At 36.2% G+C, this 19,639-nt stretch overlaps 1 protein-coding gene across 4 annotated transcripts in view; it reads right to left on the reverse strand.

Annotated features, from left to right (window-relative positions):
- Positions 1 to 19,639, reverse strand: part of LOC133657331 (signal-induced proliferation-associated 1-like protein 2) — a 114,258-nt gene that overhangs the window by 62,432 nt on the left and 32,187 nt on the right. For all 4 annotated transcript variants that reach the window (XM_062058531.1, XM_062058529.1, XM_062058530.1 and 1 more), the window contains exons 6-8: positions 15,319 to 15,476; positions 14,000 to 14,576; positions 6,460 to 6,734 (exon numbers count right to left, since the gene is read on the reverse strand). In XM_062058531.1, the coding sequence (XP_061914515.1) occupies positions 6,460 to 6,734; positions 14,000 to 14,576; positions 15,319 to 15,476 (1,010 nt within the window). The remainder of the gene's footprint in view (positions 1 to 6,459; positions 6,735 to 13,999; positions 14,577 to 15,318; positions 15,477 to 19,639) is intronic.

Consider the following 19,639-nt stretch of genomic DNA (forward strand, 5'->3'; position numbering starts at 1 on the left):
AAAAAACCTATATGAAAACAAAAATAATATAAAAGGAACTTGGGATGTTTTGAATAGTCTAATAAAACAAGGATATTCCAAGTTGACATATCCTGATTACTTTATTGATGAAAACGGTGAATATTATAATATGACTAATGTAGTAAACAAGTTCAATAGTTTTTTTGTAAATGTTGGTCCTAAATTGGCTGTTGATATCCCAGACAATGGAGTTACAAAATCAACTATTGAACAGAATTCTTCGTCATTCTTCCTCTCAGCTACAAATGAGCAGGAAGTGACAAACATTGTGCGGAAGTGTAAAAGTAAGTGCTCCACATACTGCCATGATATCAACATGATATTGGTTCAAAAGGTTATCCTGAATATTGTAAAACCATTAACTTATATATGTAATTTATCATTCCAGACTGGCTGCTTTCCAAGTCAAATGAAAATCGCTAAAGTAACTCCGCTCTTCAAAAGTGACAGCAAACACGCTTTCACCAATTACACACCAATCTCTCTTTTGCCTCAGTTCTCAAAAATCTTAGAGAAACTATTTAACTCTCGACTTGAATCTTTTCTTGAGAAGCATCATATAATCAATGACGGTCAGTATGGCTTTAGGTCCAAAAGAACAACTTCAATGGCAATAACTGAAGCTATTGACGAAATTACTAATGCACTGGAGCATAAAAGATATGCAGTTGGTATTTTTATTGACCTAAAGAAAGCCTTTGATACCATTAATCATTCAATTCTACTAGATAAAATGGGAAGATATGGAATTAGGGGGCTGGCTAGTGACTGGTTAAAAAGTTATTTAACAGGGAGGGTCCAGTTTGTTAAAATGGGTCAATTTTTATCTGATACTCTTGGCATTGCTTGTGGTGTCCCCCAAGGGTCCGTGTTGGGGCCAAAACTGTTTAATGTATATATTAATGATATGTTTAATACATCCAAAATACTGAAATGTATACTTTTTGCAGACGACACACATTTATTCTACAGTAGTGATGACTATAATGAGCTCATAAATACAGTAAACACAGAACTAAACATAGTAAAAAAATGGATGGACACAAATAAATTATCTTTGAATATAAATAAAACTAAGATAGTAATGTTTGGAAATCGCAACATAACGTCTGAACAGAAAATAAGTATTGATGGTACCCAAATTGAAATCGTAAATGAGAATACATTTTTGGGAGTAATAATTGATAGTAAACTATCATGGAAACCTTATGTCAGACACATTAAAACAAAAATCTCCAAAAGCCTCTCAATTATAAACAAAGCAAAACTATACCCCAATGAAAATGCACTCCGTACTCTATACTGCACCTTGGTACTGCCATACCTTACATACTGTGTTGAAGTATGGGGGAATACTTACCAAAACACAATTCATCCTCTGATCATATTACAGAAAAGAGCAGTGCGGATCATTCACAACGTTGGTTATTTAGAACATACTCATAATCTGTTTATGCAATCAAAGTTGCTCAAATTTGATGACCTTGTTAAATATAATACATTAATAATCTTATATAAAGCTTTTAACAAATTATTGCCACCTAATCTACAACGTTTTTTTATAAGACGAGTGCAAGCTCATAACTTGAGAGGCTTTGGATATTTCTTATTGCCGAGAGCTCAAACCACTCGTAAACGTTTTTGTGTGTCTGTATGCGGAGTAAAACTATGGAACAAACTGGACTTACAACACAAGCAATGCCAAACTATTAATCAATTTAAACTATTATACAAACATGGGGTCTGGTTCATATATAGAGATGAGGGTCTTTAATTTTTTGACCTGCTGCTGTACTCTGTCTCAAAGTGTTAACATGTGCTCAATGTTTCCTTACCATTATTGCTATGATGTCTATTACCATTGTTGGTATATTCATTATTCCTACATTGTTGATACAAATGATTGTTACAGTGTAATAATTATTGTTACCTGTGGTAATGCCACTATGATACAACATCTGTATTATAATCCTTGAACAAAGTGAGAGTGAAACTCATGTGAATAATCACTGAATGGAGAACTGGGGGTGGGATTAAATAAGTTATCTTCTTCCCACTCCCTTTCAGGCAAAACTGGACAATAATGCACTATATTAATTTATATTATTATGTTTTGTCAACTTGTACATTTTTGTCATTGCCTGAAATAAATAAATAAATGAATGGAAAAAAAAAGAAAATAATGCCATCGATAAAATGCACTTGCGTTGGTTGTCCGTAACATGTGCCTGCCCATACCATAACCCCAACCCCATCATGGGCCACTCGATTCACAACGTGGACATTAGCAAACCGCTCTACCACACGACGCCACACACGCTGTCCACCATCTTGCTCTGAACAGTGAAATCCGGGATTCATCCATGAAAAGAACACTTCTCCAATGTGCCAGATGCCATCGAATGTGAGCATTTGTCCTCTAAAGTTGGTTACGACGACATACTGCAGTCAGGTTGAGACCCCAATGAGGAAGACGAGCATGCAGATGAGCTTCCCTGGGACGGTTTCTCGCAGTTCGTGCAGAAATTATTTGGTTATGCAAACCAATTGTTGCAGCAGCTGTCCAGGTGGCTGGTCTCAGACGATCATGGAGGTACACCTGCTGGATGTTGAGGTCCTGGGTTGTTGAGGTTACACACAATCTGCGGTTATGAGGCCGGTTGGATGTATTGCCAAACTATCTGAAAAGCCTTTGGAGACGGCTTGGTACAGATATGAACATTCAATTTATGGGCAACAGCTCTGGTGGACATCCATGCAGTCAGCACGCCAACTTCACGCTCCCTTAAAACTTGCGACATTTGTGGCATTGTGCTGTCTGATAAAAATACACATTTCAGAGTGGTCTTTTATTGTTGGCAGCCTAAGACACACCTGTGCAATAATCATGCTGTTTAACCAGCATCCTGATATGCCACACCTGTGAAGTGGGATGGATTATCTTGGCAAAGAAGAAATGCTCACTAACACAGATTTAGACAGATTTGGGAACAATAATTGAGAAGATTAGGTATTTTATATATATATATATATATATATATATATATATATATATATATATATATATATATATATATATATATATATATATATATATATATATATATATATATATATATACACAATATTTAATAATAATAATATTTATATATACTAGGAAATGTTTTAGATATTGAGTTCAACTCATGAAAAATGGGAGCAAAAACAAAAGTGTTGAGTTTGAGTTTGAGTTTGAGTTTATTTAGAACATGCAAGCATACAACATGATACATCACAATTTCCAGTTTCTCTTTTCAACATGTTCGAAAAAGAGTAGGAAGAAGCAGAACCTATTTAATCCTACCCATTTTCTTTTATATAACAGTTGCTAAAACGTTTGTTCACTTCCTGTTCTCAATTTATTCACAATATACTCCATAAGTAATCACAATAGAAATAAATAATAATTGGTGAAGTAAGTCATATTTCATATGATGAGATGAGTAAGATTATTTTGAGAATGAAAGAATGGATGGATGAAATAAATTCAGAATGTTTATCATGGTTCTTCTTCTTTGTACTTTGTAAACACTTTTAAGTTTGAAGAGTTTCTTGAAGTGGATCATATTAGTGCATTGTTTGATTGCTTTGCTTAATCCATTCCATAATTTAATTCCACATACTGATATACTGAAGGTCTTAAGTGTTGTACGTGCATACAAATGTTTTAAATTACATTTTTCTCTAAGATTATATTTCTCCTCTCTTTTTGAGAATAATTGTTGTATGTTCTTGGGTAGCAGGTTATAGTTTGCTTTGTGTATAATTTTAGCTGTTTGCAAATTCACTATGTCATGGAATTTCAGTATTTTCAATAAATAAAGGATTTGTATGTTCTCTATATCCAACATTATGTATTATTCTAACTGATCTTTTTTGTAACACCGTTCATGAATGAAGTGTACTTTTGTAGTTATTTCCCCATATTTCGACACAATAACTCAGATATGGTAACACTAGCGAGCGGTAGAGAATATGAAGTGATTTTTGGTCTAGAACATGTTTTGCTTTATTCATTATTGATGTGTTTCTTGCTACTTTATGTTGTATACTTTTTACATGAGATTTCCAGTTCAATTTATCATCAATCATTATACCTAGAAATTTGGTTTCATTTACTCTTTCAATTTCTATTCCGTCTATTTGTATTTGTGTTTGACTTTCTCTTCTACTGTTACCAAATAGCATTATTTTAGTTTTACTGAGATTCAACGATAGTCTGTTTTTGTCAAACCATCTTTTTAATTTGTTAATTTCTTCTGTTATTATTTGTATTATCTTCTGTGTGTTCTCTCCTGAACAAAACGCTGTTGTATCATCCGCAAATAATACTAACTTTAAATCTTTTGTAACTTTACAAATGTCATTTATATAGAGATTGAATAATTTAGGTCCTAGTATTGATCCCTGAGGTACACCACAGGATATATTTAGCGTTGTAGATGTGTGTTCGCCTAGCTTCACGTATTGTTTCCTGTTCGTTAGATAACTTCTTATCCAGTTTAAGACTAACCCTCTGATGGGATTAATTGGGATTATTGGGATTAATTGTGTCAAATGCTTTAGTTAGATCCATAAACACTGCTGCCGCACATTTTTTACTATCTATTGCATTGGTAATTTCTTCTGTAATTTCAATTAAAGCCATTGAAGTTGAAACATTAGCTCTGTATCCATATTGGTTCTCTTCGAGTATTCTATTTTTATTTATGAAACTCTCTAATCTGTTATTGAACAGTTTTTCAATGATTTTAGAAAATTGTGGAAGTAAAGAAACAGGTCTATAATTTCTAAATTGGTGTTTGTCTCCAGTCTTATAAATTGGTGCCACTTTAGCTATTTTCATTTTGTTTGGAAATTTACCTGTTTGAAATGATAGGTTACTAATATACATTAATGGTCCTGAGATCTCTTCAATAACCTTTTATATCGTTTCCATATCAATTCCGTTACAATCAGTTGAAGTCTTAGATTTACATTTTTTCACGATTATTACTATTTCCTCCTGTGTCACATTACTGAGGAACATGGAGTTGGGATTTCGCTCTATGGTATCATTATAGTCCTCAATTGAAACTGGGTCTGGAATCCTTTCTTCCAATTTTGGTCTAATATTTACAAAGTAATTATTGAAGCTTTCAACTACTTCCTTTATGTTGTCATTATTTATATTTCCGTCTAAAAAGTATTTGGGGGTAATCCCTCTTAGTGCCATTTTTAATAATGCTATTAAGGATGCCCCATGTTGCTCTCATATTATTTTTGTTCCTGTCCAATAATTCACTGTAATATTATTTTCTACATGATCATAGTATGTTTGTTAACTTGTTTTTATACTTTTTGTACTTAATTTCTGCCTCTATAGTTCTTTGTGCTATAAATGTTCTATATAGTGTATTCTTCTTACAAGCATTTTTTAATCCTTTTGTCATCCATGGTTGATTATTCTTTCTCTGCTTTCTACTGAGTTGTTTCCATGGACAATGTTTGTCATAAAGTATTATGAACTTGCGTTTATATTTTTGTTCAGTGGTATTTTTGTAAGACTGAGTTCTAGAGAGTAATCTAATTTTAAAAAAACTCTGGGATGGAGTTTACATGGAGCTCACAGGACTGACTCCTTTTCAGTAAAAATGTTTTTAACACAGTCCATTTCGTCCCATCACATTATCTGAAATGTGCTTTTCTTTTTTTTTCTTTTTTCATTAGTGATGATGTCTCACAATGGGTGACTGTTCCCAAAAAGCCAGTCGCTCCCACTCTAATTGCTGAACAGAAGAATGAGGGGAGGACATTGAAAAAAACACAATCCGCAAATGTGAGCCACTAGACAATAGCAAGATCTTAAATAATTAATCTAAATGTTCGTTCCAACATTATTAGTGAGAAATGCTGACAGATTGTGTGCTACAGCTGCATCAACAGAGGAAGCAAGCTTTTAACAAAAAACTTAACAAGTAATTAAGCAGTTTCCTATGCTAAGTCTCTCAAACATCAGAGGAAATGTGACCTAATGAACAAACAAATGGTAAACGGTACAGAACAGCAACATACAAACTCAACAGGTAGAGATTTTCCTTTGTTCCACTGGCAATCAAAGCACTTAACAACAGAAAACTAATGTAATAACCGGACGCAATAATAAGGAGTGCAATATTGGGATAGTGCAATACGGGAGGTGTGCAATACGAGGGGAGTGTAATGTGTGATCTCATAACTAACTGATGTACCTGCGCACTATTCACTGTCGTCCCTGTATTGCCGGATTAACAGTATGTATGTATGTATGTATGTAAAACGCTGTGTCTTGATGTCCAAGACAAATTTCTCCTCGGAGACAATAAAGCTAATTATTATTATTATTAATTATTATTATTAAATAGAAAACACTTTTCTTACCGTCGAGGGGTGCCGTCTTCATAAGGTTGGATTATGACCACCTTGACAGTGATGGAGGTGCGCAGCAGGTCGATCATCTGCTCATGGGTGAGAGTAGCAACAGCTACCTTGCAGATCTCCACCAGTCGGCTTCCCTGTCTCAAGCCTGCCTTCCAGGCAAAGCCAAATGGCTCCACGTCAGCCACTATTCCCTCAAAATTGACATGGAAACCGAGCTGGCCCAAACCGTTGCGCCGTAAAGTCATCTCTGTCGTCTCACAGCCTCTGGTTGTGATCTGGAATTAAAATCAGTTTGGTTATTATCTGCAATATGAGTGCTATCGCAGTGCAGGGACATAGTGTTGACTGTATACAACTATACTGCACATTTGGGATTCATTTCATAATTGTATCTTACCCATAACACACCAACACTAAAAAAATGCTGAGTAAACATCAGTACCACAGACATATAGAAGTAAAACACACTAAAAAAAAAAGCTAAAAAATAAATGCTTGCTATCTATCTTTAGCCTGACAACATAATTTGACAAAGCTATTTGTAGGCCTCACTCCAGTTTGAGCGTGGATGGTTTCCCAAAAGTGTTTCAGGAGAAGCACTGGAGAAGAAATCACACTGCTCCCAATGAGCTTTAATCACTCGCCAGATTAGTCTCGGTTCAGTTGTGGTTGACTGCCTCCATATACCTCAGAGTGGCAGCTGGATTCAGGGACACATTAACTCAGACTTTGGCCTGTCAACACTCTACCAGATTCTCACACTAGTAGAAACCCTACCCTGCTGTGCTAGGAGAACCCAAACAACCTGGATGGACCACTACGAATGGACCGTGTCCTCTAAGGGAAACATAATTATTGTTTGTATGTCAGTGACGTGCAGTCACTGGAGGCAGGTGAGGCGGGGCCTCACGTGCCATCATGGAAAGAAAAAAAATTTAAAAAGAAAAAAAATGTATTAAATTGTTATATGTATCCAGTGATTATACTATAAAGTTATTTTCCATTTAACTTCACCAGTTTTAGATTATTTTTATTCAAAATCGCTGAATTTTCACATTTGCCGTTCAAATACCGAGAAGAGACTTGCGGTGATCAGCAGCAAGTTGAGGCACGTCACTGAGTTGTGCTTTAACATGGATTGCGGACTCGGCTAACTGCTGGCCTGCTGTGCAGTGAGACCGTATTGCTATATGAACTATAATATACATTTCCATAGTTTAAGTAGCTGAGGTATATAATGTACAGTGTATTTTGTCAACAACTGTATGTGTGTAACGTATTTCTTGTGCTGAGCAATCGCAGTAATCCCGCCTCCTTGTGCCGGTTAATGCACCCCCGCCGTAGAATGCACCCCCCGACGGGAGTGCCACATCAACCAAAGCCCACACCCAAACTTTCCATGCACGTGGAAGACCGAATCCACCCAAAAAAAACATTCAACAAGAAGCCAAAAAGTGCAAAAACAACAATGTCCGCGCTAGAGGAGCCGCGAATGACTGCAGGGCCACAACATTAGGTACACCTGCAGACTGCAGCACGGATTTCATATTTCATTCATTCACAACTCCTCCAACACGAACACCACTGTTCCCGCACCCCATGGCCTCCCACTAAACAACTTCTCTAAATAGATTCAATCCTGCACGTGGAAACTCCAAGTGTGGGCTCCAGTTGATACAACACTCGCATCAGGGGGCGCACCCCATGGCGGGAGCGCACCAATCCAGCACAACAGCGGCGCATGGACTTCATTTATAAGTAAAGGTAAGACCATAATAAAGTTTTTTTAATTAAATGTGTTTTTTTGTGTGCTACAGTTTGTATGTGTAAAGTTAAAGTTAAGTTAAAGTACCAATGATTGTCACACACACTGAAATTTGTCCTCTGCATTTGACCCATCCCTTGATCACCCCCTGGGAGGTGAGGGAGGCAGTGGGCAGCAGCGGCGCCGCGCCCGGGAATAATTTTTGGTGATTTAACCCCCAATTCCAACCCTTGATGCTGAGTGCCAAGCAGGGAAGAATGCTGGTATGAGCTTTTAAACATAACCCTTTAACTGCTGCCAATCAAATGGTGAATAAGATACTCTTTAGGGTTCATATGTTTGTAATTCTGACTGTGATGAAGTCAGTGCCTCACCAGCCATGAACCTCACCGCACGTCACTGTTGTATGTGGATAATGGAGTTTTCGTTTTGGTATTTATCCATAACGGCAGTCTGTGTGCCCTGCAAATACCTATTTTTAATGCCGCCTTGTTGTTGTCATGTGGACAAGCAAAAGACTACTTCTTGAGAAGGGTGATGATAAACAAAAACAGAAGAACAAGAGAAAATCACACATGCACAATTGTTAACACGACAACAACAATGGTGGACAACAAAGTTTTGTGCTACTGTTTTGTACTCTTTGGTGTGTAGCATTGTGTGTGTGAAGAAAAGCTTTTGCTTTTTCATTGGCGTATTTGAATTTATTGTAATGGCACAACATATGAGTGCAAAAATATAAATGCATTTACAACCATAGAACTGGAAACAGAACTTGTTTGGACACATGGATCGCCTATCTTTGTTCTGGCTGTTCAGTATAATAGGGAAAAGGCAGCAACTAAGGGAAAAACTGATTTTAAATACGAACAAATCAGCTGGCTCTTTGGATGCTGTGACAGATGACGCCAATTCTTAAAATTCTACTGTACTTTCAAAGTTGACACTACTATATTATCTGAATTTTTGTGTCAGAGTTGTTTTTTTCAATGATAAAACAGATAGAAGACCAACTTCAGTGAATTTTGCATAGCACCAACCGACTAATCAGGAATACCAGAGTGTTACTGCTATGTGTCTCAGAGGAGGCATGTGACAAATAGATTGAGCTAAAAATACATATAATCACAAGGGCCGTACATAGTAAATGAATCACTGTGATTTACAAAATCCAAATTCCATCTTAAAATGTTATAACCCCAGCAGCCCAAATCTGAGGAGATTTATCATACAGTACCAACACGTAAAAAAGTCTAATCTTTGAAAAAAAATCTATTTTCATCATTTTAATCCAATGATGGAACTTTCACTCATATGAAACTCCAAAGAAAAGGACCACACATAGGACTGTGAGGATCTGTCCAATAAAATCTAAACTTGGGGCCTCCCGAGCACAGCGACACCCTGGGGGAGCAGGATGTTATCACAAAGCTTTTAGTACTGCTCTCACACTGCGTCATAGCGTGGCCTGTTTAGTTCACATTACATCACAGGCTAGGCAGTCTGTAAATCCTGGGTCAACTTTTAGGACATTTACAAAAACACCTTTTGGATGAAACTGTGCAGAGTCACCTCATACTGATGCATGTTTTATAAGACAGACACTTACTATTACTGTAGTACTTTTTCAACTTCTTTTGTGAAATACCCTTCACAAATCCCACAGGCTGGGCAAGAGCTTTGCAAATGTGAGAGATTTGCATGTTCAATGAGGAAGACATGTCCTTTGGCTAATCACAAATGCTAATATGACCTGCTCTGTTCTTTCCTATGTTGAGTGTTTTAACTAAAGTTACTACTTTTGAAAGACACTTAGACCTTCCGTGTTATTTACATAATGCAAAATCTTTGTCCTTGGCCCCATATTAAGGTTCATGAGAGGAAGACGTGTGGACAACATCTGAAATAGTTTTAGTTGCATATATGATATAGATTTAGATATTAAAGTGGGCCAATGCTGTAATACAATGTGATACACAGTTTAATTTTGCCCAATGGAATTTAAAATAGTTAATAACATTTTTAAATGATTTACTTGTGCATAAGGGACTTTTATTATGATTAGTTTTAGTGCAAAATATGATTTGCAGTGTTTCCAATTCATAAATACATTTGGACCGCCGCAAATGGGTTTGTTTATGTTCGCCCTCACGCATAAACAAATTATAAGGAACCTGGTCTGCCAGCAAAAGTGACTTTGTTTCTACATTTAGCGAGTAATCGGAACCCTCTAAAAAAGCGACTAGCGACAAATCTAGTGGAGACTTTTGGAGACTCAGAAATGAAAGCACACTATCACAAAGAGCTGCTGTGGGCCCCTCTCCTTTCTAAAAGTTCTCACAAATGTCTCCAAAGAAGAGACAAAAGAACATTTATTTTTAGTTCTAAACATTCTTTCATGTTCTCCACTCACATTTTTGCAAATGTTTCATGGCCAATTATGAAAGTTTGATAATTACATTAGTACGTCCCCTTTTACAGGCAAATCACTACAACCACAAATAGATTGTAGTCCTGTGAAAAACACTGACTTGTGTTCGAGGTTCAAGCAGCAACTCCCACGTTGTTTTTTTGGTTACACAATTAATCCATCCATTTTCTACCGCTTGTCCCGTTCGAGGTCGCAAGGGTGCTGAAGCCTATCTCAGCTGCATTCGGGCGGAAGGCGGGGTACACCCTGGACAAGTCACCACCTCATCGCAGAGCCAACACAGATAGACAGACAACAGTCACACTCACATTCACGCACTAGGGCCAATTTAGTGATAGCTATATTTGTAAATTAAAGTTAATATACAAATTGAAATCATGTTATGTGTAGTTTAGGTGAGATGTCGGGATTTAAAAAGTGGATCTAATTTGTTGAGCTACACAACTTAAAAGAAGGGTAAACCAGAGGCTGCAGTCTTCTTACAGTCCCAAAAACTGCCACCTTATTTCATCACCCTAAAAACTGGGTTAGGCTCCCTCATTATGTCCATCAATTCAAAAATTGACCCAAATCTCATGAACACTGATTGTCCATTCCATTTAACAGTCTGCTGTAGGGATTGGCTTATTTTACTCATTTTTGATAAACATAGTCTGTTTTTTGGTCCTAATGGGTTTACTTAATCAAGAGCAAATCGGTACATGTGAATATGTGACCTAATGGCTGACATGGGTCCGTGTGATGTCCCAACAGGAGAGTCAAAATGTTCTATGGACTGAATGGAATAATACAATTAATAAAATGAAAATAACTCAAGACCCTGGTATGCTAATTTGGCATAATGACATATTTTACTAATAGCAATAGCACTCACAGATGGTTTCAAATAAGCCAATATTAAATAATAAATTATAATTGTTTTCATCTTCTTGTGAATAGTTGTCTGTCGATATGTGTTGGGCCTGTGATGAGTACACCCTGAACAGGTCGCCTTCTGCCCAAGTGCAACTGGGAGATGTTCCCCCAACCCCACCGCAACCCTGAGAGAGACAAGTGGTAGAAAATGGATGGATGGATGATTGCAAAGTATGATCACTGGGATGACAAGCGGCAAACACCTGGAAACTGCAGTGCACTCTGTTCATCTCCTTCCTAAACCTATGACAATATTCATAAAGCATCAAAAGAGTAGCAACAACATCACAGTTAGCCAATACTAAGATCTTAAATACTGTAGGCTATCCAAAACAACTAAACCAACTGAGTATTAGCCATTTGGAATGCGGCGCCAAACCAACAGTTGCATGATTATCTGTGCTCCATCTATGCAAATACAAAATAAAAACACAAACATCTAATTAATTTACAGTGAATACAGCAGAGCTATAGATGACTAGACTTGCAGTAAGAGTAGATCAGACATTAGACGCTACAATTTAGTAAGTAGAAGATAGACCAAGCCTTTTAAAAACTCTTATTCTTTAAAAACTATAAATACATCGTCGTAGATGAATGTAATGTGTTCCACCGGGCATCCTCCAAATGTTTGTGAAACGGATATTCATGTGACTTGAACCGCTAATAAACTTAAAGAGAACCTAAAATGATTTTAATCTACATTTAAAACACTTCCTTGTGGTCTAGATGGAACAGTACATCGGGAAAGTATTTACAGCGCTTTACTTTTTCCACATTTTGTTATGTTACAGCCTTATTCCAAAAAGTAATAAATAGATTTTTGTCCTCAAAATTCTACACATATTACTCCATATTGACAATTTGAAAATGTGTTTTTAATAATGTTTTGCTAATTTATAAAAAAAAAAGAAAGAAAAAGAAATCACATGTACATACAGTAGGTATCCGCAGCCTTTGCTCACTACTTTTTATGATGCACCTTAGGGAACAATTACAGCGTCAGTCTTTTTGAATACGATGCCAAAAGCTTGGCACACCTATCTTGGGGCAGTTTTGGCACAGTTATTTTTCTGTAGCCTTCCCCAGATTTGTGCCTCAAGAAAATTCTGTCTCAGAGGTACACAGACAATTCCTTCGACTTTATGTTTGGTTTGGGCTCTGCCATGCACTGTCAAGCATGGGATCTTATACGTATATAGATAGGTATGTGCTTTTCCAAATGACCAACCAACTGAATTTACCACAGGTGGACTCCAATTAAGCTGTAGGAATGTCTCAAGGATAATCAGTTGAAACAGGATTCACTTTTGTGCTTCAAATCACAGTAAATGTTATTTCTTAGTTTTTGATTTTTTATTAATTTGCAAAGAATTCTAAAAAAAAAAAAACTTTTAAGAATTATATCTCATTATTAGGTATTGTGTGTAGAATTTTGAGGACAAACGTAAATGTATTGCATTTTGGAATAAGGCTGCCTGTAACATAATATGTGGCAAAAGTGATAGCGCTGTGAATACTTTCCAGATGCACTGTACATCATGGATATGCTTTGGTTTAAATTTTGCTCCACAGTCACGTTTATAACCCGTTTTTTTGAGTCTGTCTGCAAGATGTTCGATTCTGGAGCCGTTTGTAGATTGCAATAGAAACAAGAAGTATGTATATTGAAGTAATGACCGCAATTTGTTTTTCCAGACACAATCGAAAACAAACTTAATATGTTGATTCACCTGTCACAACATTAGATACAATATCACAATCGCCGATCAATTACTGCATAAAAAATAGTTGCTTTTAGCAGCATGTATGTCACTGCATATCGCACGTCTGTGTTATTATGCACAAGCCATGAGTAGATGAAAATATTACTTTGTCCGAACTCTTTTTTTGTGTTTCTCCATAGCCTGATGCAGAGGCGGAGGAGCTCCTTCCCCATTGGCTGAGAGCTTTACTAAATGTCCAAATCAGTACATCCACCTGGCAGTGACATCACAACGTAGCCAGACTGCAAAATCCGGCAAAAAGAAACATCCAAAACTGCATTTAAGCTCACGCCTTAATGAATAAGCCTTATGATTTGATGCTTTGGCATCGTTTAACACGAGTGTCCAACATTGTCACAACATTTATGAATCAGAAAAGACTAAATTAATCATAGGTCACCTTTAACTGTCTTTTGAAGGACGTCACAAGCATAGTTAATAAAAATAAAATATTTTGAATGTCATGCAAAAAAAGCTGATGCTGGCAAAAAAAATCTCTTGTGGACGACTATGAATCCTATTATCACCTGGGCTCCCGCCCCTGTGGGAATGATATGGTTTGAGAGACATAGGACATAATTTATCACTTCTTCTCTCCAAGGGTGCAGAAATCAAGGAAGTTTAAAATGAAGGAATTATCACAGTTTAGACTTAGAGACGTACCTCTAATCTTTGCACCATTTCCCGGATGTCTTCTCCGCAGTTGTCGTGGGCAGACAACATGACACATTCCCCGCGCTCATAAAATATTTTTATGCTCATAATTCCTGAGGTCCATCCGATGACATCTCGACAAGAGCAGTTGAACACCACATTTTTGGATTCCTCCTCAATGAGCACGATGAACTCGTTGGATATGCCGAGCAGGCAGTCCACATCCATCGACTGACCAAAGTCCCGGACCCGAACACTCCAAGTGATGGCTCCCACACTGAACGCATGTGCATCCTTTCTGGGTTTCACTTTCTCCTTCTTCTTGGCTCCGAGGGTGATGAAGCTGAATTTGACTGCAGAGTCAATAGTAGCAGTGCTAACAAAGTTTTCTGCCAGGTCCTTTAGATACTCCTGACGTGTACGGGTCGCCATTGCTCGGAACTTCTCTGACTTATGTGCTGCATTTTCTCCATTTATGACTTTGGCAAGTAGGAAGTCCCGAAAAACTGCAGACTTTGGAAATGTCACAGACTTTGGAATCGGGGGCCCGAATGGAGGCACGTCTTTTGATCTGGACACAGCCACACTAGAAAACAATATTAATCCAACTAAATTACACATTAGGGAAAAAGTGAAGCTCATTTTAATCCTCTCCTAAACAAACGCTAGGTTTTCATGTCTCGACTCCAGAAACACTCAGGAAGAGATTTGTAAATAATTTTCAGGTGTCATGATAATAACTGTATCATTACTGAGAAGATCTAAAAACTGTTGTCGCTCTTCTACTGTCAAGTACTTTGCAAGCATGGAAAAAACCATTGGGCCCCATTCAGCAATAAGTTCCTAACTTTTCCTCTTATCTTTCTTCCTAAGTGATTTCCTAAGAGGAGTCTTTTTAAATTCATGATGTGTTCTTAAACGGCCAAATTGTTCCCACCTGCTGTCCTTAAGTTGCTAAATGCCAAATTATTAACGCGTGCGTGTCTATCATAATTTGCATATAAACACGCCCTTATTTCCCCAATATGCATAAGTAAACATTGGTGAATACAAAAATCTCCTTAAAAACTTCGGAACTGGGCCTAAGAACAAAATTTGTTCTTAAGAACGGTTGGTGAATGGGGCCCATTGAGAGCATGATGGCCTTTATGCCAACCAAAATAAGAACACACCTATACTTCGTCTTAAGAATATTCATTCATCTCATATTCCAATGCGCTATGGCTACAATGCCACAAATTGTCATTGATGTTTAAAACAAATAATATAATAATTAGATAACATTTCATATGCAACAGTATTTTCAAATACACGCTTGTTTTATTTACCTGTAGCAGACATTTTCAGTGCAGGGGTTGTGGACTTTGACAATGACAAACACATGCTGGAAATGAGAGCGGATGTTCTTTGGAGTAAAAGGAAGGGCCCCAGGCTCCTGGAACACGATGGTGACAATATCATTGCCAATGTGCCGCTTCCTCAATAACTGAAAACAAGACAGGGGTACAACTTAAAGACAAGGAAAAAGGACATTTTGTATATACTGTATATACGTATATAGTCGAGGTTTCTGTGGTTCAACCGTTATACAGTGCTCAATATCTTTGAAGAAACAGGCTTTTGGGGATGAAATAGCCTCTGTGTTTTTTCCTGACCTAATGTATATTTATATATATATAACTATAATTATTTTCTATAAAATGTGTTTTGTTTGAACTAATTTCAGGTATCTGAAGCAGATTAATTGGGAAACATGTTTTTTGTACGATTTGATCTAATAAAAGAGTTGTACTTAGCTTGAATCCCAATGTTCCCTCTAACCCTTCTTCCTTCATCTTACCCCGAGCCCTCAAAACAGAAGGCCAAGACCTAGTGGTGGAAAATGCACCCGAAGAAATGAGATGCCACTCTTTTCTGGCTATGTTATCACCACAAGCTGTTTGGTGGCTAATGAAATTATTTTTATCAGACAGATAATAAGCTATGAAAAGTGAACATCACAGTATTTAGAAGTTACAATATCTCCAATGTGTGCACTAGCTAGGTCGTCATGACGAGCAATTTTCAAATACAACATTCTCAATTTACATGTCGTAAATTGTGAAAGTAGATTTGCTGTCTAATAATTTATGAAATGTAGAAAATTGTTCAGCCGCGTTAGCTAGCTCATATGACAAGCAATTTTAAAAATAAAAACAACATTTAAAGCATGGCCATATCTACATGAAGTAGTAATACCTGATAAAACACCAGTGCCATTGCTATCAAAATTAATAATCATTATATTACTTAAATGTATGTGCTTTCTATTTAGCCTTCTTCACATAACACTTGGTACTTGGTTTTGAAGGCTGTACAACCCTTCCCTTAGAGGAGTCATAATATGATTTTTTTTATACATTAAGAACATATCCTTGTCGTCTACATAACATTTAATGGTCATAATGTTGCATAGATTATGTTTTACAGACCATCTTCAAGCCGTTTTCTGAACGTCTCTTCAGAATGCGCTGTTTTGTGGGCGGTCTTATTTCCCTGCCTCCACTTCAACTGCGTCTTCTCCCCGCCAGCCACCTTGACGTTTTTAGTGCTTCAATATGGAGTATACTGACAGATATTAATTTGAACTATACGCTAATTTGTATTAGAAATGACAACAGCGGCGGATGCCCCACAAGAAGAGGATGGAGAAAAAGAAGACTACAGCGGACTACAATGGCGGACTGGCGCAAAGCTCTTTGGGTAAAGCTCTACCATATTTGTATATACAGTATAGTGCAGGGGTTGTGGACTTTGACCAGTGACCAGAGGGGACTGCAACGTACAAAGGCGCGGGACTAAATTTGGCCAAATGGTGGGGTATATCAGAGGCATGGAACAGGCTGCCAGCCCATGTCAGAAACTGTGACAGCTATTTAACATTTAAAACGGCACTGAAACAGTGGTTGAAAACTAATCAGACATACACACACACAATTGAGTTTGAGTTTGAGTTTATTTCGAACATGCAAGCATACAACATGATACATCACAATTTCCAGTTTCTTTTCAACATGTTCGAAAAGGAGTAGGAAGAAGCAAAGCTTATTTAATCCTACCCCTTTTCTTTACATAACAGTTGCAAAACTTTTTGTTCACTTCCTGTTCACAATTTTTTCACAATAAACTCCATAAGTAATCACAATAAAAATAAATAAATAAATAATAGTAAGGATTTAATAATAATAATTGGTGAAGTAAGTCATATTTCATATGATGAGATAAGTAAGATTACTTTAAGAATGAATGAATGGATGGATGAAATAAATTGAGAATGTTTGTCATGGTTCTTCTTCTTTGTACTTTGTAAACACTTTAAGTTTGAAGAGTTTCTTGAAGTGTATCATATTAGTACATTGTTTGATTGCTTTGCTTAATCCATTCCATAATTTAATTCCACATACTGATATACTGAAGGTCTTAAGTGTTATACGTGCAAACAAATGTTTTAAATTACGTTTTTCTCTAAGATTATATTTCTCCTCTTTTTTTGAGAAGCATTGTTGTATATTCTTTGGTAGCAGGTTATAGTTTGCTTTGTGCATAATTTTAGCTGTTTGCAAATTCACTATGTCGTGGAATTTCAGTATTTTTGATTCAATAAATAAAGGGTTTGTATGTTCTCTATATCCAACATTATGTATTATTCTAACTGATCTTTTTTGTAACACCGTTAATGAATGAAGTGTACTTTTGTAATTATTTCCCCATATTTCTACACAGTAGCTCAGATATGGTAACACTAGTGAGCAGTAGAGAATATGAAGGGATTTTTGGTCTAGAACATGTTTTGCTTTATTCATTATTGACGTGTTTCTTGCAACTTTATGTTGTATATTTTTTAGGTGAGATTTCCAGTTCAATTTATCATCAATCATTACACCTAGAAATTTGGTTTAGTTTACTCTTTCAATTTCTATTCCGTCTATTTGTATTTGTGTTTGACTTTCTCTTCTACTGTTACCAAATAGCATTATTTTAGTTTTGCTAAGATTCAACGATAGTCTGTTTTTGTCAAACCATCTTTTTAATTTGTTAATTTCTTCTGTTATTATTTGTATTATCTCCTGTGTGTTCTCTCCTGAACAAAACGCTGTTGTATCATCCGCAAATAATACTAACTTTAAATCTTTTGTAACTTTACAAATGTCATTTATATAGAGATTGAATAATTTAGGTCCTAGTATTGATCCCTGAGGTACACCACAGGATATATTTAGCGTTGTAGACGTGTGTTCGCCTAGCTTCACGTATTGTTTCCTGTTCGTTAGATAACTTCTTATCCAGTTTAAGACTAACCCTCTGATGCCATATCGTTCTAGTTTTTTGATTAAAATATTGTGATTAATTGTGTCAAATGCTTTAGTTAGATCCATAAAAACCGCTGCCGCACATTTTTTACTATCTATTGCATTGGTAATTTCTTCTGTAATTTCAATTAAAGCCATTGAAGTTGAAACATTAGCTCTGTATCCATATTGGTTCTCTTCGAATATTCTATTTTTATTCATGAAACTTTCTAATCTGTTATTGAACAGTTTTTCAATGATTTTAGAAAATTGTGGAAGTAGAGAAACAGGTCTATAATTTGTAAATTGATGTTTGTCTCCAGTCTTATAAATTGGTGCAACTTTAGCTATTTTCATTTTGTTTGGAAATTTACCTGTTTGAAATGATAGGTTACTAATATACATTAATGGTCCTGAGATCTCTTCAATAACCTTTTTTATTGTTTCCATATCAATTCCGTTACAATCAGTTGAAGTCTTAGATTTACATTTTTTCACGATTGTAACTATTTCCTCCTGTGTCACATTACTGAGGAACATGGAGTTGGGATTTCGCTCTATGGTATCATTATAGTCCTCAATTGGAACTGGGTCTGGAATAATTTCTTCCAATTTTGGTCCAATATTTACAAAATAATTATTGAAGCTTTCAACTACTTCCTTTATATTGTCATTTTTTTTATTTTCATCTAAGAAGTATTGAGGGTAGTCCCTCTTAGTTCCATTTTTAATAATGCTATTGAGGATGCCCCATGTTGCTCTCATATTATTTTTGTTCCTGTCCAATAATTCACTGTAATATTCTTTTCTACATGATCGTAGTATGTCTGTTAACTTGTTTTTATACTTTTTGTACTTCTTTTCTGCCTCTATAGTTCTTTGTGCTATACATTTTCTATATAGTGTATTCTTCTTCTTACAAGCATTTTTTAATCCTTTTGTCATCCATGGTTGATTATTCTTTCTCTGATTGTTACTGAGTTGTATCCATGGACAATGTTTGTCATAAAGTATTATGAACTTGTTTAAGAAATGTTCATATGCTTCATCAACCTCTTTTTCATTATACACATTGTCCCAATCTTGCTTTTGTAGCTCAATTTTGAAGGCAGTCATCCTCTTCTCTGTGCATAGTCTTCGAAATGTCCTTTTGTCTTCCATGTTCTTCTTGTAGTTTCCATCATATATTGTAAACACTGACAGATGATCACTAACGTCGCTTACAAGTAGACCACTTGTAGTGTTATTATCAAAATCATTGGTAAAAATATTATCAATAAGCGTGGCACATTGTCCTGTGATTCTGCTTGGCTTTGTGATT

Source organism: Entelurus aequoreus, linkage group LG09 (genome assembly GCF_033978785.1).
Source record: "Entelurus aequoreus isolate RoL-2023_Sb linkage group LG09, RoL_Eaeq_v1.1, whole genome shotgun sequence".
Lineage (NCBI taxonomy): Eukaryota > Metazoa > Chordata > Actinopteri > Syngnathiformes > Syngnathidae > Entelurus > Entelurus aequoreus.